The sequence below is a fragment of the Ptiloglossa arizonensis genome, chromosome 4 (genome assembly GCF_051014685.1).
Source record: "Ptiloglossa arizonensis isolate GNS036 chromosome 4, iyPtiAriz1_principal, whole genome shotgun sequence".
NCBI lineage: Eukaryota > Metazoa > Arthropoda > Insecta > Hymenoptera > Colletidae > Ptiloglossa > Ptiloglossa arizonensis.
Genome location: NC_135051.1, coordinates 23,433,629 through 23,459,029, shown reverse-complemented (window position 1 = coordinate 23,459,029; position 25,401 = coordinate 23,433,629). Strand labels below are relative to the sequence as shown.

Here is a 25,401-nt window from a genome sequence, read left to right as displayed (position 1 = left end):
GTTCGTGTTTCGCGAATGGAAACGTGTACGCGGCGGAGGAAAAAAATTAATTTCTGAGTTAAAATGACTTCGAAGACCCAGTGAGAGTTTCAGGATTATTGTCATCTTGGTTCCAACGTTCAAGTAACACCGTTTCCAGCCTCGAACGAGGTAACGATCGACGGGTTTGCGGTGTTCGAAATACCGATCGCGATCGCCGTTCGATCCGGACGTTCAGACCACGAAACATCCGTCCAATTTCGCGGACGAGCGACGTAATTCGAACTAGAGGCGGTCGGCTGTCGTCGGTTCGTTTGGACAGCGAGCGTCACGCGGTCCGTCGAAATGGAACACCGATCCAGACGGAAACGAGAGGTCGACGACGACAACGACGACGACGACGACGGGGCTATAGAAACGCTCCGTCCCGAATCCGTACGTACACAATGCCGCGGGTAGAACCCTAGAAATGCAGCCGGTAGGAAGGGACGAAGGGCGCCGCGCGTCCTCCCCGACGACAGAGAAATTACATCGTGCTACATCGTGTTACGTGCGCTGTAAACGATACCCAGACCGTGCCGCCAGAATGCGAAACGAGTTACTCCCGCGACGCCGTGCTCGCGACGATCTAACGGTGTCCGTGAAACGCGAAACGGATCCGCGAATCGAACGATCGCGCACGGTGAATTGGTGGGGAGGGAGAGAAAGGGAGAAAGAGAGAGAGAGAGAGAGAGCAACCGCGAGCGAGTCTCGCATTACATTCGTTCGATGGAGCTACGTTCGACTTATTGTGACAAGGAACGAGCTAAAGATGGGTTATCGTGATGAGATGTGTTATCATGGTGTGATGAGTCGTGAAGATGAGTTATCATGGTATGATGAGTCGTGAAGATGAGTTATCATAGTAAGATGAGTGAATGGAGACAAGTTGTCATGGGAATATGAGTGAACGAAGATGAGTTATTATGATGAGATGAGTCACGATGGAAATTAGTTATGCTAAGATGAGTCATCACGGAGATAAGTTATGTTAAGATGAGATATAATGGAAATAAGTTATGCTAAGATGAGTCATCACAGAGATAAGTTATGGTAAGATGAGTCATAATGGAAATAAGTTATGGTAAAGTGAGTTATAATGGACATAAGTTATGCTAAGATGAGTGAAGATGAGTTATTACGACAAGGTAAATCATTATAGTAATATGAGTCATCATGGAGATAAGTTATGATAAAATGAGTCATAATGGAAATAAGTTATGATAAAATGAGTCATAATGGAAATAAGTTATGCTAAGATGAGTGAAGATGAGTTATTACTGTAAGGTAAATCATTATAGTAATATGAGTCATCATAGAGATAAGTTATGATATGATGAGTCATCATGGAGATAAGTTACCATAGTAATTAAAGGTTTCATTGAATTCTAACTTAACGGAAAGTATTACTCTCGCACTGGTGAATATCCAACCCACTCGGACTATTCTTAACTGTGGTTGAATGTTTGTTTAAAGATTTGAGTAATGTGGAATTAAAAATAGCGGGGACAAAAATAAAATAATTATTTTCGATCCGGTGTATCTTATCGTTCTCCTCTGGGACAGAAGCAGCGTTGGAGATAATTTCGCTTCAGCGATTCGGAGAAGAATCGTATCAGTTATCCGGAGATTACTGCAGCAGTCCTCTGGGAGAGAGAGAGAGGGAGAGAGAGAGACTGGTGTCAATCGCCTCGACAACTGGAAATAAAGAACTTGCGGTTTTAAATAAAAATGTAACTAATGTACGAGGATGCTTGCTGAAGCAACTCTCGGTACAATTGATCAAAATAACGTTACGGAGTGAAAAATATAAATTAGGAAGAAACCTAAAATAAATTCCAGTAGAAGTTTTACCAAATCAAACTGATACTACACCGATGTGTCTATATTTGGAATATTTACCCACTCGTGATCAACTATTACAAGGTACAGTTGGAACTACATGCACAAGTATACAGACCCCGGATAAATGATCAATGGCAGTCGATTCGTCGCGAATAAAGAAATCTGAGCGTTAACGAGTGACCTAGACGAGACTCACCCACGGAACGAATGTCAATGCGAATTGAAAATTAGCCTTGGGAGGGAACCCGATACCCTTGAAAGAGCTCCGTCTCGCGAGCCAGCGTTCAACAATAACTAAAACGACCAAGAATTAAAAAGTAGCGATAACGGAGCGCCAATAAAACGGACTGTCTCGCGGCCGTAATTAATTAACCAATCGGCCCTCCTATCAGCACGCGGTCGACTCGCTCGGCGTGCACGAGTAGCGGTGCAGCAAAGTGCACATCGATGCACCGGACGAGCGCGAGCCTCCGTCCCCGGGGAGGGACGATTACTTATCAACGGGCAGCGTACCCAAAGCGACCTCCACGACGGCTAGACCGGGCCGTTTATTCATGGATCACGGGCCACGTGGACGAATAATTCTCTCTTACGGTCACCACGAGCCGACGTGTGACTTCTTCTGTGTCGTATCTTGCCTTGAAACCAGTCTCGAGTGCACGCGACGCGGGCAGGGTTGAGTTAAATATTGCCCGCCCCGTAGCTGTCGCGTCTCCAGGAAACGTGGAATGTCGACGCTTGGGAACTGTTTTATCGGGGCAATTCCGAATCGAATTTAGAACAACGAAAGAATCTCTCTTGCGACAGACACGATCGAGAGGTTAGAAGCTTCCGAACGAAGTTTCCAAATTCAATACGTTCGTGCGATATTTCACCGCGCCACCACGAATAAATAGAATTCTTCTCCTCCGATAACCGTAACCTACTTACCATCAACACACCGGACTAACTTAACGAGAACAATTCAAACTCGTAAATTTTTCAATATTTCCTCGCAAAAGTATAATCAACGTATTACGGACGTTCTCCCGAGGAAAATGAGTACAAACACGACCCAATTCCGACGACGTTCGAAACTATCGAATTTCGCGCGCGACGCTCGCGACGGTGTCGCTCGAAAATGCAAATTCGTTCGAATACCGTCGTGTTTGTACTCGTTTGAATCAGGAGAGCCCCGCCAATCCGCTACCGACGTTCTCGCGACGCTGCAACGAATTTTAATTTTCACGTCCACGAACCAAGACCGAATATAACCATATATTGGCAGGTTCGTTTCGTTCACGGAGCTCAAGGGTGGGCGAGAGTGGTGTTCCGGTTGCGTCTCACGAAACTCGCAATAATAGTGCGCGAAATCAAGGGGGTAGTGCCGCGGACCAGGTTTCAGCTGTCTAGAGCCGGCCGGTAGAAGTAACACGGCACGTGGCACCGCGACGCGAGCTATTCTCGTCGTGGATTTCCGCGGCAGCTTCTTTTTGGGGCGGGGAACAAAAGGCTGGTGCGCGCCGATGGCCACGCGCAACGCGCAACGCGCCACGGCGACTCGTCGCGAATCGAAAGGACAACGTGAAGAACCGGTGCGGTTTTATTTTTCCACCGGTACGCACGTGAGCCGTAAACGCCGAATACTGGCCGCGGGAACGAGGTAGGAATCCCGACGATGCTCGTAACACGGGGAGGACATCGAAACACCGAAATAGATCCGATGAAGGAGACCGAACGGGGGGGCTAAGGGGGCAGGGTGGGGGGCAAAGAGTTACGATGATTTATGGTCGTCCCGTACCAAACGCGAGGATACCAGTGCCTGGAAGGACACGTTGTATTATTCATAGACGCGACTGGTCCGCGCGAACCCATTCAAGGCCAAAGGTTTAAATTAATAACACGCAGCGAGATAAGGATTATGCAGAGGCGACCGGTATCAAGGTAGGGGACACCACCGATGAACGAGGATTGTGTTCACGTAGCCGTTCGGAAGGTGTGTCGGGAATATACGGAGGAACACGGAACGGAGCGCGCGCGGGAGCGTTAAAGCGTACAGTCACGGTAAAATGACGAACGCTTCGCGGCTAGCATCTCGGATCGATTACCTTAACAAATGCAAGCGCGCCTTGACGAACGACACTCCGAGGACGGAATACAACGTGGATACCAGGACGCGTAGACGCCTGCGGTGCAACGAGCCCCGAACACGCGAACGGGTGTTCCCGATTATTTCCAGCCTCGAGTAGTCATCGATCACGTGGCGAGAACGGTTACTGTCGATACGATTGGTCACGCAATTTCTTACCAGGGCCTTGTAGCGAGGGTTGGAAGACTTTTCGGCCAATGTTAACATCGTTAGCTGCGGTGGTCAATCGTTTACTAGGGGGTAGTTCTATGAAACGGAATAGTAGTGAACTATGAAATCATAGTACTAAATTATATAGTAAAGTATACTATTTGAGGCCTTGTAGCGAGGGTTGGAAGACTTCTCGGTCAATGTTAACATCGTTAGCTGCGATGGTCAATCGTTTACTAGGGGGTAGTGCTATGAAACGGAATAGTAGTGAACTATGAAGTCATAGTACTTAAATTATAAAGTAAAGTACACTGTTCGGAGCCTTGTAGCGAGGGTTGGAAAACTTTTCGGCCAATGTTAACATCGTTAGCTGCGATGGTCAATCGTTTACTAGGAGGTAGTGCTATGAAATAGAATAGTAGTAAACTATGAAGCCATAGTACTAAATTATGAAAAGAAATATAAGAATTTATGTTTATTACTACGATAATAAATTTATAAAAAAACAAATCGATGAAACCTCGTTACTTCGACTGTGGGATAAATTTGTAATTATTTAATTTCATTTTCTTGCAACTACAAATAATCGAAACCGTATCTGCTCGATTCACTCTTCAAATAGGATACTGATCGTAGAAGGATCTATCGTTTCGAAGTTATCGATACTTTCGGTTCGAGGTATATTCGGGAGATGGTTACACGTGTTCACGAGACCCAAATCCAGCCGAATGTGAAAGTTAACCGGATAGCGACATGGTGGAACAGGATCGCGTCTACGTGACAGCGGCTGGCAACCGCCGGCCGTACGAACTCACGTATACGTGAGAGCGGCCGGTGAGCGTCGGTTCGCCGGGTCACGTACGCGTGATAACAGCCGTCGGGTGTTAAGCGACCAGGAAAAATACTCTGGGCTGCGAGAGATCGAAAGAGACTCCGGAGGCCGGCTCGTGACCCCGGGGTCGTGACTTAAATCGAGTTCTGGTCATTACCCGGCGAGTTCCAGGCCGAATGCATCGCGCGACTCGGGGATTACGGGGTAGACGTACCCTCGGTATCGAATCATCCTCTCGACGTCGATTCATAATTCCACGAGAATTTATTACCGAGCTCGAGATCTTCTAACTTCGCGGTACCTTTTTTTCTTTCTTTTTTTTTTCTCCCCTCTCTTTACTCCCCCTACGTCGTCCCATCGAGTTCTCGGCGAGTTTCGAACGTAGCGGGGAGGGTGTGTTCCAATTGCTCGCGAAGATACGCGTCTGAAAATCTTTGTTCGCGAGGAAAGAAATTTCGATCCACTCGCGGCCTTCTCGAGGGGGATACGGTATAGAAAGACAATGAAAATTAATGTTCGTTCACGAGCGTAAGACCATTAGCCGTTAATTAAACGATTTGCATACAAAGACTCTGTTTCATTGGCGAGAGTCAAAGTCGTAATTTAACCATTTTTCTTTAACCGTGCCTCGTTTTGTTGCTTTCATAAACTACGGCCAGGTGGTCGTCCCGAATGTATAATATTTCGTGACACCTGTCGGTTTCTAATATTATGTATTTTCTTTCTCGTCGGTAACAGTGGGAAAACTCGCTCGAGGGACCGGGTAAACGAAATGGAAATGAAACGAAACATTGGACGCAATTGTGCAATCGAGAGGGGTGGGGACGAATTTTTCGAGAATTGACAAAGTGTGTTAATTTTTCATGGGGATATCGCGCAGTCAATTGGTATTTTAGAAAATGTTAAAAATAAAAATTTATGCGTTTGGATTACACGAAAGAACGGAGTCTTCAAACGAAGCAATACAGTACGAGAAATATTGTAATTTAATAGTAGTTTTGTACAGATTGTAATAATTATTATCGTAATAGTATATCTTTATTACATGTTAGTCACAAATGAAAAGAAAGTGGAAGAAAAGAAAGAAATGTTAAATTAATAGAAAGATAATAAATAAGTAAAAAGTATCGTTATTAACTGGGTCTTTTCTGACCCATGAGACTTTTGTACAGTTCAATTATACAGTTAGTGTATAAAAAAATAAAAGAAAGGTACGATAAAGACAATAGAATTTTCGTTCGAAACGTTTGTACGTGTTTAAATTACGGGTCCATTTGGACCCACGCGTGGCCTCTCCAGCGATCACCTAAACGACTAGCACCCCGAAAATCAGTGTTCCAAAAGAAAATTGATGTTAAAAAAAATTCCAAATTAAATTTACCCACCAGAATTAGTCTCCCCCCTGCCAAAGAAACTTAAATTTAAGTTTCAACTTTAAACTTAAATTTTGTCGTTATTTCCATCGTAAAAAATCTTTCAAAAAATAAAACGACGAATCCAATGGCTCGATTTCTCATCGAACGACGAGACTTATCGAGCGACCCGTTACAACCGTTATTTGAATCACCACCAAGTCAGATATCGAATAACGACTGTAAACAAACGTGAACGACCACGTCGGACGAATTACCCGTGGAAACAAATATTTTGCCCGACGCTTCCCGAATGCTCGTTCCGCGTCCGGACGTCTGCTTATTCCGCGTTCTATTATTTCCCGCGAGTCCCCCGATGTCCCGCGATAGAACACGATAAACGGACATTTGAGAAAAGGAGAGCGAAGAAAAAAGGGAAAAATCGAAGAAAAAAAAAAGAAAAGAAGGCAGAGGAGAACAAACAAAAATAACGAACGGAGAGAGAGAGAGAGGGGTGTAGAGAGGGTAAAAAAAAAAAAAACAAAACAAAACAGCGCCGGGAAGGCGGTGAAATATGGCAGACAAATTGGTCGGTTGCTTTAGACGGCCACAGTTGGATACAGATATTCATAGCCACTTGACCCGAATGCACGGGTGAAAGCAGCCAGCGCGGCGGGAGCAGCCTAATAAAACGTAAAATACGGGGTGTAAGCTGCATTTCATTACAACCACCCCGGGGCCTCGCTGCACCGGGGTACATTTCCTTCCTTGGAATTGATACGTCTTCCATCGAGATGCCCGTTCGACATCGATTGACCGTTTCCTTGTTCCCCCGTTTCGCGTACGAACGGGACCGCGGTTTGAAATTCGAAACACGACCGGCGTGGCGCGACGGTGTGCACCGGGGGAATAAATAAATAAAAGTAAATGGGGAGGAAAGTGGTGCCAAGGAACGGATAGATAAAATTGGTGGAGAAACGACGCTGAGGGACGGGTGAATAAAATTTTTGTGGGAAAAATGACTGTAAGGTGAACGAATAAAATTTAGGAAATATGGTAGTGGGAATTAATGAATCGAACGAGGGAAAATGGTATTAGGGGATGAGTGGAGAAAATTTACAAAGAGTGGCAGTGGGAGTAAGTGAATGGAATTGAAAAAAAAAAATGGTAGTAGGAATAAACGAGTGTTATTAGTAGAAAAAATGGTAGTGGGAATAAATTAATTAAATGGAAGAAAATGGCATTAGGGAATAAGTAAATAAAATTTAGAAAAAATGGTACTAGGAAGAAATGAGTGCAATTAAGAAAAAATGGTAGTGGGAATAAATTAATAAAATGAAAGAAAATGACATTAGGGAATGAGTACAGAAAATTTACAAAAAGTGGCAGTGGGAGTAAGTGAGTAGAATTGAAAAAAAATGGTACTAGGAATAAACGAGTGCTATTAGAAGAAAAAATGGTTGTGGGAATAAATGAATCAAATGAAAGAAAATGGCATTAGGGAATGAGTAGAGAAAATTTACAAAAAGTGTCAGTGGGAGTAAGTAAATAAAATTGAAAAAAAAAATGGTACTAGGAACAAATGAGTGCAATTAAGAAAAAATGGTAGTGGGAATAAATGAATAAAATGAAAGAAAATGGTATTAGAGAATGAGTGGAGAAAATTTACAAAGAGTGTCAGTGGGAGTAAGTAAATAAACTTGAAAAAAAAAATGGTACTAGGAACAAATGAGTGTAACTAAGAAAAAATGGTAGTGGGAATAAATGAATAAAATCGATAGCACATGACAGTAGAAACGAATGAATGAAATTTAGAAAAAAGAAACTTAGGAATAAGTAAATAAAATTTACAAAAAATTACAGTAGGAGTAAATGAATAAAATGTAGAAAAAGAACAGTAAGGATTAATTGAATAAAATGTAGAAAAAATAACAGTAGGAGTAAGCGAATAAAATTAAAAAAAATGGCACTAAGTAATAGAGAGATGAAATTGAAAATTGTAAAAATGGTACAACGAGAATAGAATGTCCCCCGGAAGAGGTACCGTCGCGAGATTCGGAGCTCGTTTAGTAAGTCGGTTGGTATAAATTTCGCAAAACACGGTCCACCGATGGGAAAACTCTACAAATAACGGGCAATATTAATGACCGTAGTTTCAAGCGGATTCCAAAATAGTTTCGGAAGTCCAGCTTTCAGCGGAGCCGACCGAAAATTCACGGGAGGTTAGCAATCATCGGTAAAGGGGCAAAACACGGGCCAGACTTCCCGGATGATCAGTTCCAAGAGGAATCGGTGCGGTTTCGATGGAAAAACTTGGAGAACGATCGCCAAAGCTCGCTAAACTTTCGACTCGATCGATCGCCAGGTTAGCTTGCTACGGGGTGTCCCGCGCGAAACGGACCAGGTCTTTCGAAAGCGGAAAATTTCGAAAGTTCTGGGAAATAAATTATTTATAGACGTACATGTACGTGTACCCACTCGATCGTTGCCTCTCATTCCAGTTTCTTCTGTTACGAATAACAATTTTTCTATACGGTGTTCTATTGCAATAGACACGAAACGCTTCAAGATAATTTACTCGTCCACGATAGATTTACAAACATGCGACAAAGATAAATTATTTCTCGTTTAATGGAATTTTACCATCCCGTGGATATTAAATACGCCATATTTTACGAAAATTTCTACCCAACAAACATCAAATCAGCTAAATCGAGGGTTTACTGTACAAAAGTTTTTCACTCTGTTCATCAAATTATAAAAACTATCTTGAATAAATGAAACTCGCATTTTGAACATTTCTATACAACGCGAAACCCAAGGAAATATAAGTGCACCTCGTCTGCTTTATATAAAAAAAATTACAGTTTCAATTATATAAAAATAACGTAAGAACACAACGGGTCGAAAAAGACCCGAGTTCTTCGCACCATTCTTTTGCAATTTTCCAAGGTTTAGAAACGAATTTAAAAACCTACAAATTTTTCTTCCACGAGCGAACCTGTGCCCAACAAATCGTGCTTACGAACCCTCCTTTTCAAATTCACCCTGGAAACTCGATTTCCAAAAAAAAAATCGTTATTTCTCTAGATTCTCCAGATCCAACTATCGAAAAATCGATCGCGCAGAATTCCAGTTCCGTTGATATTATTTCACTCGGGACACCCCGTACACCCCGAAACGACTCCGAATTTCAGCGTCGGGACTCTGGGGTGGAAACGGATGACACTGTTTCCTCGGGTGGGGGGTGGGGGTTAGGAAAGAACGATCGTTAACGACGAGGGCTATACCGTACGAAACTCGCGGACGAAAGTTTGCAATAAATCAGCCCTCTCGATCGCTGCGGGTTTAATCGAACGTACAGATGCGGCCGTGTCGGTAATTAATTGGCGCGCGTTTAAAGGCGACCCGCGATCAGGTAAACGCGATATTATCTTGTCGCGAAGAATTACGGCCGGCGGGCACCGCCGATAATATTCGCGATATTTAATTAACATCGTGGGCGAGCCGCAGATAGGACACCGGTAGCGCGCGAAACTGGTCCTTCGATAAGTTTCGCGCCAGCTCAACCGTGAATATTAATTACGATATTTTCGGTTCTTTTATTCGTTGGGTGTCTCGCCGGGGTGCACGCGACGCGCGATACCGAAGCTATCGAGAAAAAATTCGGCGTTCCGAGGGAATTGAACGACCGTCCTTGGTCGATGGATTCTTTCGTAACGCGATTGGTAATTTTCATAAAGGAATCGAGAAAACGATCCGCGCCCGGTTAGACCTCTCTCTCACCTACTGCGCGGTGATCGCGAGTTGCCAAGTCGATAGAGGGAGTGGGGACTGGGTCTTGGCACCGCCCAACCCCCACCACGTATACCCGCGATTAGGTGCTAAACGGTCGCGGTGCATAGGAGTAGAATCTTCGAATCCGTTGGGAGTGTGTATATGGTTTCCTTTGCGTTGAATATTTGACATTATTTTTCAGCGTGTAGAATATTTGATATTAGTTTTCAGCGTGTAGAATATTTAATATTAGTTTTTGGTGTGTAGAATATTTAATATTAGTTTTCGGTGTGTAGAATATCTAATATTATTGTCATTGTGTAGAATATTTAATATTAGTTTTCGGTGTATAAAGTATTTATCATTATTCTTCATTATGTAGAGTAATAATGCTACAATGTTTATTATTTTTCAGTGTGTAGAGTATTTAATATTATTTTTCAACGCGTAAAACATTTACGATTATTTTTCAGTATGTATAGAATATTTATGATTATTTTTCAGTATGTATAGAATATTTATGATTATTTTTCAGTGTGCATAGAATATTTATGATTATTATATTATAAACTTACATTTGACGCATATATGACGAGAAAGTTGTCGAAAAAGCAGATAAAATGATGAGTAAACATTTTACTTGTTCACGTGTCTACGTCAATGCGTTCCAGTCGTCACTTGTTATGGCTTTGTCTCACTTTGCATCGATGCCTCCTCCTTCACGGCTTCGTCACGCGATAGACTTGTATACGAGATCACTTCAGCCAATAACGAAAATGCGTGTAATCCGAGGGCAACTAATCTGATTCGTTGGCAACTTACGATCCCTGCACAGTACACGATACGAGCTTACGCCGTTCTCCTACTTCAGCAGTTTGAAAAAAGTATAGTCCCCGTTGTTTCCTAAGTCTTCTAATAAAACATTTTTTTCTAAATATTTCCTCTTCGTTCGCATCTCATCGAGAACCGTTTGTAAAAATTACACGGTTCATTGTCAGACACCTGTCAATTTCAATAATTTTTAATCAAAGTTTCTATCTTTGCCACGATAAATGTTCCTAACCTATTTAGAACGATGTACACATACATCACCATAGAGATACCTGTCATATGCCTGTCGACATACTTTTCGTATACGAGTGATGCCTACGCCTATGTTCACACTAGTTGAAACTTATTACGAAAGTAGAGAGAATAATCTACGAAATGGATACTCCAAGTTCATATTCACGTTTTTTCATTCGTAATACAAATACTTTATTGCTCGTGACGTACCATTGTAAAAAAACTAACACGTGATAATAATAAATAACTTTCTCTCCGATAAGAGACAAGTAACTGTCCCGAACAGGTTAACGCGAGGAAACTTCGTAGCACGGTCTCGAGTCAATTTGTAAAGCAGAGTGTTCGTCTACTGTAAATATTCCACGCGTTCAATTCCAACTGAAAAATATCGACCATTCCATCGAGACTCGTTTCGACGACTGTTCGAGTAACGAATATAAAGCAACGATGAGCGTCTTGCACTGTAGCGTTACTTAGGTTGGTGTACAGGCTTACATTCCACGGCTCGTGTTTTCGTTAAAGACGGACCACTCTCTCGCTAATGAAATCCGTTCTCAGAAGATCTCCTCGTAAAGGCCTGTAACGAGCGCGCCGAGGGAAAAGGGCTCGGAAATTAAAAGTTGTACGCCGTGGCGCTCGCGCCTCTAATCGATTTCGCATTCCCGCTCGCGCCATGCTGGAATCCACGATATTACTACGCTCTCGAATCCTCGTCATTGTTGGAGATAAAAAGTTCTGGCTTTCTTTGATAATTGTTCATTGTTCGTTCCTTCAATTCGGCGCTGAGAAATTATTCTTGAATTCTTTGCCGGCTTACCCCGATAAAACAAATGAAAATTATACACCATCGGGGACGATTCTCTCTTTCCCATCGTTTCGAGTGCAACGCGCATGATTTTTATCATTCACGGGACTAATATCGAGGTCCCCTTCTACGACCACGTGACCGTTTAATATAATCGTACTCGATGTGACATATCGAAAAGAATCAATAGGTTGATGCAAAAATAATAAAGACAAATGTGATCTTGATTTTTATAACGTATCGAATATGTCATACATCGAAAAAAATCAGTAGGTTAATGCAAAAATAATAAAGACAAATGTAATCTTAATTTTTATTACGTATTGCTTCTTTTTTTTCATTTAAATTCAATCTACTCGTGCGCGATATTTTCGTTACTTTTAGAATATTAGAACTGCACAATATAGACTCATTCGTATCTTCGTTATTTATTATTTATCTTTAGTTATCAACTAATGCATCGGTTCTCATTGTTTTCCTCGTTTTTTGAAACCCAAGTAGCAACACACCTGCGAGTCATCGTTCGTCTTTATCATTTTCACACCATCGTTTTTACAACTCGTTAATATACCAACTGCTTGGTCACGATTAGTTCAACGTATGAAATACTTGTCAGGGGAGATTTCCATCGGGTGTAACAGCTCTGTTCCAAGCGAGTAACAATCAGCGAGCCAATAACGTCCCCGACAGCGAGTATCGGCTCCACGGGCCGACTGGACGGTGATTCACGTTAAGAGCTCGCGACGATTACGTAAGCCCAGTGACGCCGGAAGAGGGGGGCGCGTGAGCGCGAGCGAAACGAGACGAAGAAAAATCGTACGCGAGTGGTTATGAAGCGGTTATGGTCGTGAAGACGTTCTAAAAATAAACGACGGCTCGTTACGTTTTCAGTGCGAGCATCGAGAGGTAATCGAACGTATGCACGTCGACGCGAATAGAGGCGCTCGAACGTAACGCGGAACGCGGCTCGATCTCGATGTAAACATCAGATAATTTCGATGATTAATTTACGCGGATGAATCGCGATGACGGCGCGGAATATTCGTGATCCGAGAGCGGGGCAGGTTTTCTTGTTATCTTATTAGAATCGAACGAGGCCCGCGCGAGGAGCCGCGCTCGTTGCACGCTGATTCATCCTGACAAACTAATTTGCACGCGACAATTACGAGGAATTACGATGCCCGGGCTGTGTGCACGCCGTGCGCGCGCGCGCGTCTACGTACTACCAGGCCAGAATGATTTTGTTCGGGGCAGTAACCGTCGATAATTAATGCCGCTCGAATCACTGTCGATTACTGCACACATCGAATTACAACTGTAACGATTCGGTGGATCGATGGTGGAAAAGCACGAATTTCACCCGCCCGTGAATCACCGAGTCGAATACGAAAAATTCGTGCAACGAGGTGTCCGTAATATTTCACCTGACCTTTACCAAAATCGGTTGATTTTGAAATTATTTTTTTACGAATAGGTACGAAAGATTCTCCCAGCGAATAAATCTGGCGAGAGTTCTTCGCGAGTTGCAAATAGTTAATTGGAAATTGAAAATCTTTGTGTAATACTTTTTTTGGGAAAATATTTTTGTTCGCACAAAATGTGTGAAAATAACTATGATGGAAGAAGTTCTAGATTTACTTTTACAGTTAGGAATATTCGAGTAACGAATATTATAGAATATATTGAATTTGGGGTACACAGATATATCGATTAAAAAATTTTTGATTCGAAGGTCGTCGATTTCGAGGTTTCGACTCGAAAAATCTCGATTCGAGGATACTTCGCTCAAAAATCCTCGATTCTCGATTCCAAAAAAAAAAAAAAAAAACCAAAATACACGCGGATCGTTCCAACCCATCGCTATTTCCACCGAAACTCGTCGAAATTCGATACAAGTCGTTCCTAAGTTGATTTTCTCGTCGATTTCGTGATAGCCTGTCGATGATGATTTCCCTAACCAATGTTTCTTGGCAAAGCAATGTTTTTGTTTATCGCGTGTATCAGTAATTAAGTTACGTTTCTCTCGGTTGCAGCGATGCAACGATTCCGAAGCATCGTCCAACCCCCTTGGCTCGCGGCAGCCATTCTTCGCGGCAAGCAAGCATCTCTTATTAAATCTCGGCATGAAATTATTATTAACCGTGCACTATCGTGGCGTCGACGATCCTTCGGGGCGCATACTTCGGGTTTATGCAGACAGAGAGGGAGGGGGTAACTTGTCTAGGGAAAATATTATCCGACTCTGTGTGCACGCTCACCGTGCTCCGGAATACTCTCTCGAATTCAGATTCATCTATTCAGATTAATCCCTCCCTCCCTCCCCTCCCCTCCCTCCCCTCCCCTCCCTCCCCTCCCCTCCCCTCCTACCTCGAGTATAAATCTCGTACTCTCTTTTAATTTTCTGCAATCTCCAACGAGACGATTAATCGTTCGTGAACCTCTCGATGCACCTTCCACGACACAGGTTGTGGAACCCAGACCTCGAAAGATGTACCAAAATCTCCAAACCTCGAAAGATGTACAAAACTGCAACTAATAAAATTCGATGAAGTATTCGGTGGAATTCGATTATTACAATCGGTTGGCTGGAGAATACTCTGGGGAAGATTAATTAAAAATTAATGTGTCTACTGTGATCGATCTTCGATTTTTAATAATTACACTTGGAAAATTTTCACTGAATGGATCTTTACTAAAAAAAATGTATTTTTGACCAAAGTATATCTTTCGTCTTCTGTACAAGTATACTGTTACAAGTTTTTGCGTTAAACAGTGTACATATGTAATTGTTTGTAACAAATTGAGTTTGATAGTGAACATTCTTTATCCTCTGGGTATTGTCAGTAAACAAAACAACCCCCTTCTACACCGCTTGAAATATAAAACTGGAAAGTCATGACGAGTACAAATTCGAATTCGAATTTCAAAAATAATTATTGAAATGTTCAACACGATTGTGAAATTTTCTAGAAATATCTTCCGAAACCCTCGAACCTTTAATACACCGTACTTTGCCCTAATGCTTCCTCGCTTAGAGCATTGTCCTCCTATCTGGAACCCTCATCATGGAGTCCAGGCTGCTTCTTTGGAAAATGTCCAACACGAGTTTTTACTTTCTGCTACGTTCATACTTGGACAACTTAGTACAACTACTTTCTTCGATAATATTTCAAATTGTCCATACCGTATTATAACATCCAGACGTGTTAATATTACACTATACTATAGGTATTACATCAAAGGATTTCAACTTGTTCAGTGTGTACCAAAATGATGTGCAAAGACTATCACAGTTGCATCCTATAGTTTTACATACCTGTGATAGTCTTTGCATATACTTTTATTATACCTTGTTCAATGATACATTTTTTTCACGAGATCAAACCAAAAGTAACATTAAGTAAAGTCAATTTTTCTAAACCTATCATAGTGCCTCGACAAAGTACAATATAACACTTATTACTGTTATAACTCACTCTTATTAGTGTTGGAACAACGAAATAATCGCGACATCTTTACGTTACCGTTTGTACTATTTACATAGAGTTTATATTTATAAAGTAACTAGATATACACACGTAAATACATATGTGTGTGTGCTAGTTCACCTTGCAGAGAGCATTTTTGTCGACAAGTTACTTCTGCGTTGCGAATCGAGCGAACATCTGCTTAAGAATACAAATATAAAATATTAACGAACAGTGACGAACCACTTGCAAATTGTTTAAAACGTAAATGGACCTAGCACGTTTCCACTAAATCGCTCTCCTTAAAAATTTATTATAAACATAAAGTACAAGTGGACAGATAATTTATCGGGTTATTCAAAAAGTGATTTCGTTCTCCAAAATGGAGAATATGTAATTTAATAAAATATTTATACGCTCTTAAAAAATTGTGTTTCATTGTCACCAAAAAAAAAAAACAAAATGACTTTCTGAACACCCCATATATAGTAGACGAATCACTGGTACATTATCGAAAAAGCTAACGATTAGCGCGTATAAAAATCGAATAATAATAATAACGCTACAGTTCACGATCGCCAGGAGAGAAACGTGACACTCTTCGATTGAAATTCTCCGCGTTCTGCACGCCTCGATAATAACAGTGGCGAACGGTTCGCCACCGTGGAGAGTTCGATTAGTCTTCCAAATCGGTTTCGATACGATCGTTCAGAACGGTGAGCGCGTCCCGAAGATATTGATTTCAGCCACGATTTGCCAGGTCGGAGCCACAGTGCTCTGGAAACCTGGAGGCGAATCTTCAACAGGGAGGTGGTGGGTGGAGGAGGGGGGGGGGGGGATAAATCCCAGAGGATGGGGGTGGTGCTTCGAGGGAGAAAACGTGAGAAATCGCATCTGAGGGGACCCACCGAGCTTATCTGCTATCTTGTCGGTTATTGAAAATCGGCGGTACGTCTCTCGTGGTTCGCGAGGGGGGAGCAAAGTGGTGTCGAATGGGGTTGGAAAGAGGGCGTACGAGAGAAACAGTTCGAACAATCGAAAGATTGCGCTTGAACCCTCCGTTTCGTATCGATTTTTATTCTACTTTTTAACGCCCGTACTGTAAACTTTCCGAGAATAATTTTCCAACTCGAAATATTTTTTATTAGGTTCTTCGGAAAGTTATTTTGTTTTTTTTTTTTTGGTGAAAATGAAACGCGATTTTTTTAGAGTGTACAAACACTTTATTAAATTATATATTCTCCATTTTGGAAAATAACTTTCCGAACAACCGAATACAATGTAAAATTACTTACAAATCTTCCAAAGGAGATAGTTGAACGTAACTATGAGAATATTAATTTTTAATTCTTCAAAGGGATAAATTTTTGAAAAGACTGATCAAATATTCATGAAGAATATATAAAAACTATAGAAAGATTTCGTAATTTTTAAGTTAACTTTTGACGTCTTGATTTCTTAATTGTTTAGGTTAACAAGAAAATTTGTTACGTGTTAAAAGCTATAGAAAGATCTTTTAATTTTTAAGTCAACTTTTGACGTCTTGATTTCTTAATTGTTTAGATTAAGACAATTTCTTACGTATTAAAAGCTATAGAAAAATTTCTTAATTTTTAAGTCAACTTTTGACGTTTCCATTTCTTAATTGTTCAGGTTAAGAAAATTTCTTACGTACGGATCATCGAAATGGGTACCTGAATGCAATAGACTATGCACGTGAACGATTCCCCGATTTATTTTTATAAACTAACAGAACTCGTTTCGTCCAATGCTCCATCGACGACCATAAAACGTGATCTAGGTGGAACGAAAAAACGGAGACAGTTAAATAGAATCGTTCAAGTGCTTGGGTGAAGGTTGATCCACAACTCTGGTAACTTCGTCGATCGTGTAGATTTCAACGTGACGCTCCAGGGACGTGTTCTCGCGACTTTATGCTTCGGGGGGAATGCAAAACGCGGGAGAATCGATCCGGTCGAGGTGTTCAAGTAACCCCTTAAGTCGAGCACGTTCGCGCAATGGACGCTCGTCCCGTCATCGATTGTCGCTGATGGGTTCGGTTATCGCGGGTCTAGGAGGATCGTTCGGCCATCAGAAAGTCTTCAACGAAGGTGGAGGATGCGTGGGAGGAAGGTGGAGGAGTCACGGCAGTGATTTACTCCCCCTATTGTGCAGACCTAGACACATGTTCCTCTATCGGTATCTTAATTGTAAGAAGTATCTATCTCGCGTTTCTCGACCGCTCGTCTATAATTATCCTACTCCATCGAGCACCTCGGTAGTAGAGTCGGGGTACTCGAGCCCGGTTGCAATAAACAACCGCTGTAAAAAGCCGCATTCCCGCGCTGCGAGTCGATAGAGCTAAAAAGGGAATACTGCGGCCGCGTGCACGCCTTCTAAATTTCCTTATCAGTGCCCACGCGCGCGCACACCACCCGAGGGTGGAAGGATACCCGAACGACTTGCAGGAGGAGCACGCACCTGAGAATCGTTCGAATATTTCTAACATTGGATCTACCAGACGGTTACCCGGAACGTGGAATTTTTACTGAACGTTCGTTAAGAATATTCGTGCGTTATCTCCTTCGCGGATAAAATTACATCGTTTTCGATCAATTAAATAAATTACATCGGGGAAAATAACTTCTATAATTTTTCTCACGGGAATACGGAGAGCGTTGGTGAAAAAATTTGGAAGATTTTTCGGGGATCGATTTCTCGTGTAAAAAGGAATCGAAAAGTCCTTTGTCACTTTCCGATCCGATGCTTCCTTAACGAGATACAGCGGGTTCAAGTTCAAGGACGCGACATCTGGTGCGCGCCATTTGTATTTCGATCAGCTGATCGCGCGCGGTGGCGACAGCGCCATCTAGCGTCGCGGCAACCGCGCCACACCGTGAAGCGTGCCGCGACGCGGAAGGGTTAAAGTGAAATCATCGGGCGTACATTTCGCCATTCTGCGTTTCTATTTCGGACATTGGACAATGGACACAAGTTTCTCTCACGCACACACTGAACCCTAGCCACCGATGGGAGCGACAATTCTATCGGTAACTCGTTACGACAGTCATATCCCGTGAACGTTTTATTCTTGTCGCGGTTAATAAAGTTTAGCCGCGGGTACGATTTGTTGGCCGGTGTGTAACTTTTCGCGTGCACGCGTCCCTGCCCCTCGCGACCATTGTCGTAGGAGCGGACCGGCGAGCGAAATTTTGTCACGTGAAACCAGTCCACCGTAAATCACGAAAGGCGTGAACGGAACGGACAGGTCGTACAACCGTTACCATCGTTCACTCGATATCTAAGGGGTCCAGAATGCGGCTCCGGGTTCTCCGTATCCAATATCGTCGGAGTGCTAAATGCACGCCCCCGGTGACAGTTTCGAGTCGACTAGTAAGCACGCCGCGAGCCTCGCGACCGAAACACCGCTCACCCTGGTGCTCGTCAGGTGGATGTGAATAAACAAGCCGGGAGGCGTGCAATAATCCGCGCCCGAAAGTGAGGGAGCGAGACAGCCAGAAACATAGAGACGACTGTCGTGGATTTAGATGTAATAAGCCTCCGAGCGAACGACTTGATGGCCTGTCGGGGGCAAAAAAAAAGTTCCGCCGCTTTTCCGTGCCCGGGACACTCGTGTGGGCGTCACAATTGCCAGTACCAACCAGGGACAATTATCTGTCCAGGGGTCCGTAGACAATGGTTCCGCGGGAACTGTCTTATCGTGGGCCGGCTCGGTTACTTACAACTGCTCCCCCTCTTTATAATTTCTGGGAGCTCGTAAACTTCGGGACACGATGTCCTCCTCCCTCCCCTTCCTTGGTTTGACTTTCAATTACGCTCGAGGTCAGTGCCGCCCCTAGAGATCACGGGACCTGCTGTTCCTGTTTGGACACGATTAGAGAGAATCTTCAGGTGTTTGACGCTATAATGCACAGTGGAGTGATCCTAAGTTGCCAATGAATCGGATTAGACCTGCCTTCCTCCACCAATTACAAGCGTTTTCGTTATTGGTTAAGGCGATCGCGCGTACGAGTCTATCGCGCGACGAAGTCGCAAAGGAGAGGCATTAAAACGGATCAAGATGAAGCGATAACGAACGATCGCTGTGAACGCATTGGCGTAGACACGGATCAAGTATATTAACTGTCGGTGGAACAGAAAAATTTCTGTGGCTTTCGTAATATGTAATCCCGATAAATTGTACGTAATAACAGTTATCGAGAACAAGTATCCCGATTGAGTAACATTCTCTGGTTTGTTTACTCTATTTGAACCGTTTCGTCTGATTTTTTAATAACTTTCCCGCCATATTTGTGGCGAATGTGTGTTTACGATTCCTTGGAATTGTGACCGAATACAAACTGAATATTTTGAACACAGAAACTATCCAAATACCGATTACTCTTTTAATGTTCTTGTTTAGACCGTGCTAGAAAAATAATATAGTTGTAAATATATAATTGTTTATAAAGATGTACGAGTAACGCAATAAGTACGGGGCCCAGAGCAAGTGTCCCATTTACCCAGTGCTAAGGGCGGTACTGTTGTGATTGACGATTGGTTAGGGTAACGGGCTACCATTGGCAACTAGGTATCGCAGTCAGCGATCTGTGTACAAATAGCGAAAACAATGCCGGAGGCTGACACTTAGGCGTGTTCTTTGGAGGAGAAAGATAACGGGTACGGGGCTAATGGTTAGGCGACAGGGGCAGGCTGGACTAGCTGTGACTAATCCTGCTGTGGGGAGAGGGGAGGTAGGGATCTATTGCCAGTCGAAAGTGGATATTCAAAGTTCAGCGATAGGAATGTCCGGGGAAAATTCGACTTGTGAGAAGGGTCAGGGGGAATTTGCTTGTAAGTTTGATGGATGGATGCTGTATAGAGGGTGCGCTGTCATTGAGGGTTCGTGATCGGTATCTTTTTCTGCTTCAGGTAACAACCGTGCCGGACGAGGGCGAAAACAGCTTTAAAATGCCCAGGGCTTCCGTGGTACACATGACGTCGACGGCGACGAGACCTCAGCACATGTCACAGGTATTTAACACAGCTATCTTGATCAACTTGATGGTAACGTTTACAAATATTTTTAATTGTATCTTTATGAAAATAATATCGATGGATTGTCCAGGTTCTCCCAATGAAAATGAGTCCAAACACGACCCTGTTACGTCTACTTTTAATTTGACGTGTCTAGTGGGGGGTGGGAGGGGGCGATCGCGACAGTGTCGCTCGAATACTGAAATTCGGCCGAATGGTATCGTGTTGGTACTCATTTTCATCGGGAAAGTCTTGGCAATCTATTGGTAATACTCTCGCGAAGATACAACGAACGATAGAAAAATTTCATGTTATCTTATTCGTTCTCGGTGTACCACGACTCGAGATAAAAATAGTTCGATTGATGGGCACGATGAAAGTACAATTCGTTTAAGTATTCCGCGAGGGGATTGCAAGGGAAGCCTAGAAGGTATCGAATCGATCGATTTTCCCGGGTATACGTTGAACACGGTCCCGTCGTTGGAAAAACAGACTTAAACGAATCCGGGGAATCGAAACCGAATCCGATGCAATCGCGATTATTAGCAACGGGCTGGATTTCCCGGTCCCCCGCGATTTACATCCACGGGGTCGCGTGTATCCAGCGAGTTCTCGAATAATCCAAATCCAGCGAGCGGAGCGAATCTTTCCTTCTTGGCACGGGTCCATATTGATATGCAAATACCGAAGATAGCCGCGAGCTTAATTGAGTGGTCCGGCTTAAAATGCATATCGAGCACCGAGGCGGGTCTTTCGACTTAAGCTCCCACCCACACCCACACCCCACCACCTGGCCCCCGGTATCCGTGTCTACCAGCTCCGGTACAGACACGTGCGCACTTGGCGTGCACTTTACTAGCCCCTGGACTGACCAGCCATTTTCATAATACCGCCACTCTAAAGACTTTCGAAGCTCTTCCACCTCACTCCACCCTCTTCCCCCACCATCGTTCACCGGTTCTTTTTCTCCTTCGCTCTCCTTTCGCTTAGGGGCTGGCTAACAGTTTTAAGCTAATGGCTCTCTCGGTTAACTTCGACCTAACTCAAGCACATCCTTTCTCGGCGTGGCTTGGCGTAAACGAGCTTTTAACGTCGTGCCGCTGCCAGAAGAAACGCACGGGAAACCTACACACCGTCGCGCCGGGAAATTCATACTCTCCCCGGTGGATCGTTTGCTTGAATTTTCAGTGTTCCAGCGCCGGGTGCTGTTTGCACGGAGCATTTCACCCGATTCCCTATTGCAACGTTCGCGGAGCTTTACGGGACGTCAGGTTTCATGCGCCCCGATGGATAGGTCAGCAATGGAAAATCGCCCCGATATCCGTTCCAACGTTACATTCGCATGTCTGACGTTACGGAGAACGTGGATCCGGGGGGAAAATAATGGATCGCCGTGGAATTATTCGAGAAAATGGAAAAACTTGCCCGGTCGTGTCGGTTCGCGATCCGGAGTGACAGTACTGTCCGCTAGTTGGCGCCACGACTGACGAATTTCGCGACAATCGGAAAAAAATCCTCCGGTCACATCGGTCCGCAATTCAAAATTCGAGTCAGTAATGGAAAATCGTTCCGATATCCGTTCCCACGTTATCGTATGTGATACAGTCGTATGTGTGACGTCACGGACAATGTATACGCACGGAAAAAATATTGGGTTACCGTGGAATTATCCGGAAAACGTTAACAGAATTGTCCAGTCGTGTCGGTCCGTGATCCAAAGTGGCTCGTCATTTTGGAAGTGACGACACAGTCCGCTAGCTGGCGCCACAGTTGTTGAGTTTCGCGAGAATAATCAGCCTGCGATTCAGGCTCGTCCCGGTCGCGAAGTTAATGGTATAATCCACTAAATCGGATCGCGAGAGACACAGGAAAAGCAATCACTGTGAAATTTCGCGAGAGAAGAGGAAAAATCGTCCAGTCGCATCGGTCCGCGATCCAAAATCGTTCTGACCATCGGGTGGGTATTATGTTCGGTTAGCTGACGTCACGAGCAATACGTGGAAACTTAAAAACGAAGAAAAATTTATCCTGACTCCAGTTTCCTAGTCGATCCTCTCGAACGAAAGAATTACAACGGAAGACGGAACTTTTACAATTAATTAACCGCATAATCGAGCAGCTGGCGACTTTAAAGCGACTTTCGTTGCGCTTGGATCTTCCTTGATCAGTGAACGACCGATATGGGGGGGGGGGGGGGGTTGAAAGTTACCCATCGTGTGGCGTAACGCCATTTTATTATCGTTGGTGGCTCTAACGGCGTCATCAATATTTGCACGGTAGAACAAACTAAACGTACGCGCGCGATACAAATCCATTTAGCGGGCCCCCTGGTAGGAATTAGATTTCAGTATTATCAAATGCAGGTCATGCATCAAAACGGAATCGGGGTTCGTGGCCCGTTCGAGTTGCGCCCCGACCTGAAATTACCGGGATCCGTTCGTGCTGTTTCTAACTTTGACATTGTCCATTATACACCAATTAGACGGGCGAGGATAATCGCATCGGGGCACGGTAACTAGGTATCCGTGTTATCGGACTTCGAGCAGAAACCGAATCGCTTCGTTACAACGCCGTTGCTGTCTTTCATTCGATTTTCCGCCTAGCGAAGCTCGCACCGATTATCGTCGGTGGAAATTTTCTGGCTTAACCCCAGGAAAAAAAAAACAGAAAAAAGAAAAACGGGGGGTGGGACACGTGGAACCCTTCGTCACGAAACATTCAAAATATACTATTTCTCCCGGTTTAAAATATTTAAAAATTGGTATTCGTCTCCAAGATAATTATTCAAGACGATTCTCTTTCGTATATTTACTTTAAATTTAGATACAATTTTTAAACGTTTAATTGAAATGAGTTTATTAAGAAATTATTTATTCAACTTTTTCGCCAAGACGGTCCTTCGTATATTTCTTCTTTTTTGTTAAGTTAGGTACAGGGTTTTTAAATGTTTAATTAAAATGAGCTTATTAAGAATTTTATTATTTAACTTTTTCACTACGAGGGTCCTTTGCATATTTATTTTCTTAATGTTAGGTACGGTTTTTCAGCAAGTTTTTTTCCCTGAGAATCTTCACGAGAGCAATATTTTTAGAGATAAGGCAAACCTAAACGCTGAAGACTATCCACGAACAATGTATACTTTTGGGAAGGGGTGTCGTAGAGGAAGGGTTAAGAATCGACCTCGATTTAACGAGAATAAATTTTATCAGTCGATTAAAGCTGCTAATCCGCAACCCATTCAAATTATTTGACGAGCTCGGCTCGTCGAGCCACTGCAAGGCTTTAAAATCGCACGACGACCACAGCTCGCAATGTTTACAGTGCTCTGTACAGGGTGCGTCAAATAAAGCGTTACAAACTGTTTCATCGGAATCCAATCGAAGATACTATAACATTTGTTCGAACCATTTTTATTCCACTTTACATAATTCCAGAGTTATCAAAAAATATTTATTAATCAATCTTTTACGATTTTTTCAAAGTCCAAAGTACGACAATGACCATTTTATTTAACCCTGTTAATGAATATTTGAATTAATGATTATATTCTCACAAATACGATACGGTAGATTATTTCTCTAGAACCCCCCCCCCCCCCCCGTGTAATTATTTAAATATTTCCAGTAACTTCTCAGAAAGATCGACTTATTAAGAAACTAAATAAATTGAATCTTTTACACTAAAATTCCCTAGTGTCTGTCAGAACTCACTTTACCTTCTACATATAAATTATTAATACCACAATTACGTGAATATAATAAATTTGCAATAATATACAGCAAAAAAATAATTTACCAAAAATGAATTAATTATTCTGGAAGATCCGTTTTCAAAAAAAAAGAAAGATTTATCAAAAATGAATTAATTATTCTGGAAGGTCCTTTTTCAAAAAAAAAAATGTACCAAAAATGAATTAGTAATTTTGGAAGATCCCTTTTCAACGTACGTATCTCGAGTCCTCTTTCTCCACCCTCTGGGTGTATCACGATGATCCGTGGTTATAGTCTTCCTAGGGTTAATCGTAGCCGTAATTCGGTACAATGGACGAACCTATTCATCCCGTGTCAGAGACACGCATGGACGTATGACGGACATGCTCAACGTGCTACGACTGTAAACACTCCGCAAACGTCGCGCGCGTTACATTCGAAGTCAGCATCAAAAGGGTTAACGCGTTCGGGCCGGGTCACCGGTTGGACGCAATGCTGTTTCGGTGCAAACGCGGCCCATTGGTGGTTTACAACAACCTCGTGGTTGTCAGATGGCGTAAACCGCCCGATGACTCATGTCGCTACTTCTTCATGCCGGTTGTCAGGGTTTGTATTCAAGTAACTCCGCAAGACAAATATACGGGGAATCGTTTCCCTCTCACTCGAAGAGGAGCAAATGCATTTACGTTCGTCTGATGCATCTGGCGTGGCCTTGAGCACTCTTGTAACATATTGTATGCAAACCATCGGCGAGCCAGGTCGTTACCTTCTCGCGTTGGCGTTGATTTTGAGTACGAGAAACAATTGCACAGTGTGGGAAATAAAAAAAAAAAAGAAAAGAAATATTGAAAAGTTTTTCGATGTTACTCGACACGATAAAAATATAAAATATAAAATATAAAATATAAAATATAAAATATAAAATATAAAATATAAAATATAAAATATAAAATATAAAATATAAAATATAAAATATAAAATATAAAATATAAAATATCATATATAAAAATCATAACGTCCTTAGAAAACATGCCATGGAATTTAAAGTAAATTTAAAGTAAATTTTGTTACGAAAGCAGTTGCAACTAGTCATTTTGACTGGTTGGTAAATCCAGTGTTAAGTCTGTTCCAGAGAGCGTGCCAAAAGTGTTTCTATATTGTCAAGGTTCGATTCCGTGTTTTTAATCCGGTTCGAAAGGTAGAATAAATTTTTAA

The 25,401-nt window shown here is 42.8% G+C and overlaps 2 protein-coding genes across 3 annotated transcripts in view; one reads left to right on the top strand and one right to left on the bottom strand.

The window, feature by feature from the left end:
* Window positions 1–25,401, bottom strand: part of LOC143146430 (mediator of RNA polymerase II transcription subunit 20-like) — a 182,650-nt gene that overhangs the window by 138,156 nt on the left and 19,093 nt on the right. The window lies entirely within an intron of this gene.
* Window positions 1–25,401, top strand: part of LOC143146428 (facilitated trehalose transporter Tret1-2 homolog) — a 150,711-nt gene that overhangs the window by 114,905 nt on the left and 10,405 nt on the right. For both annotated transcript variants that reach the window (XM_076310734.1, XM_076310735.1), the window contains one exon: window positions 20,372–20,473. In XM_076310734.1, coding sequence (XP_076166849.1) covers window positions 20,372–20,473 — 102 coding nt within the window. The remainder of the gene's footprint in view (window positions 1–20,371; window positions 20,474–25,401) is intronic.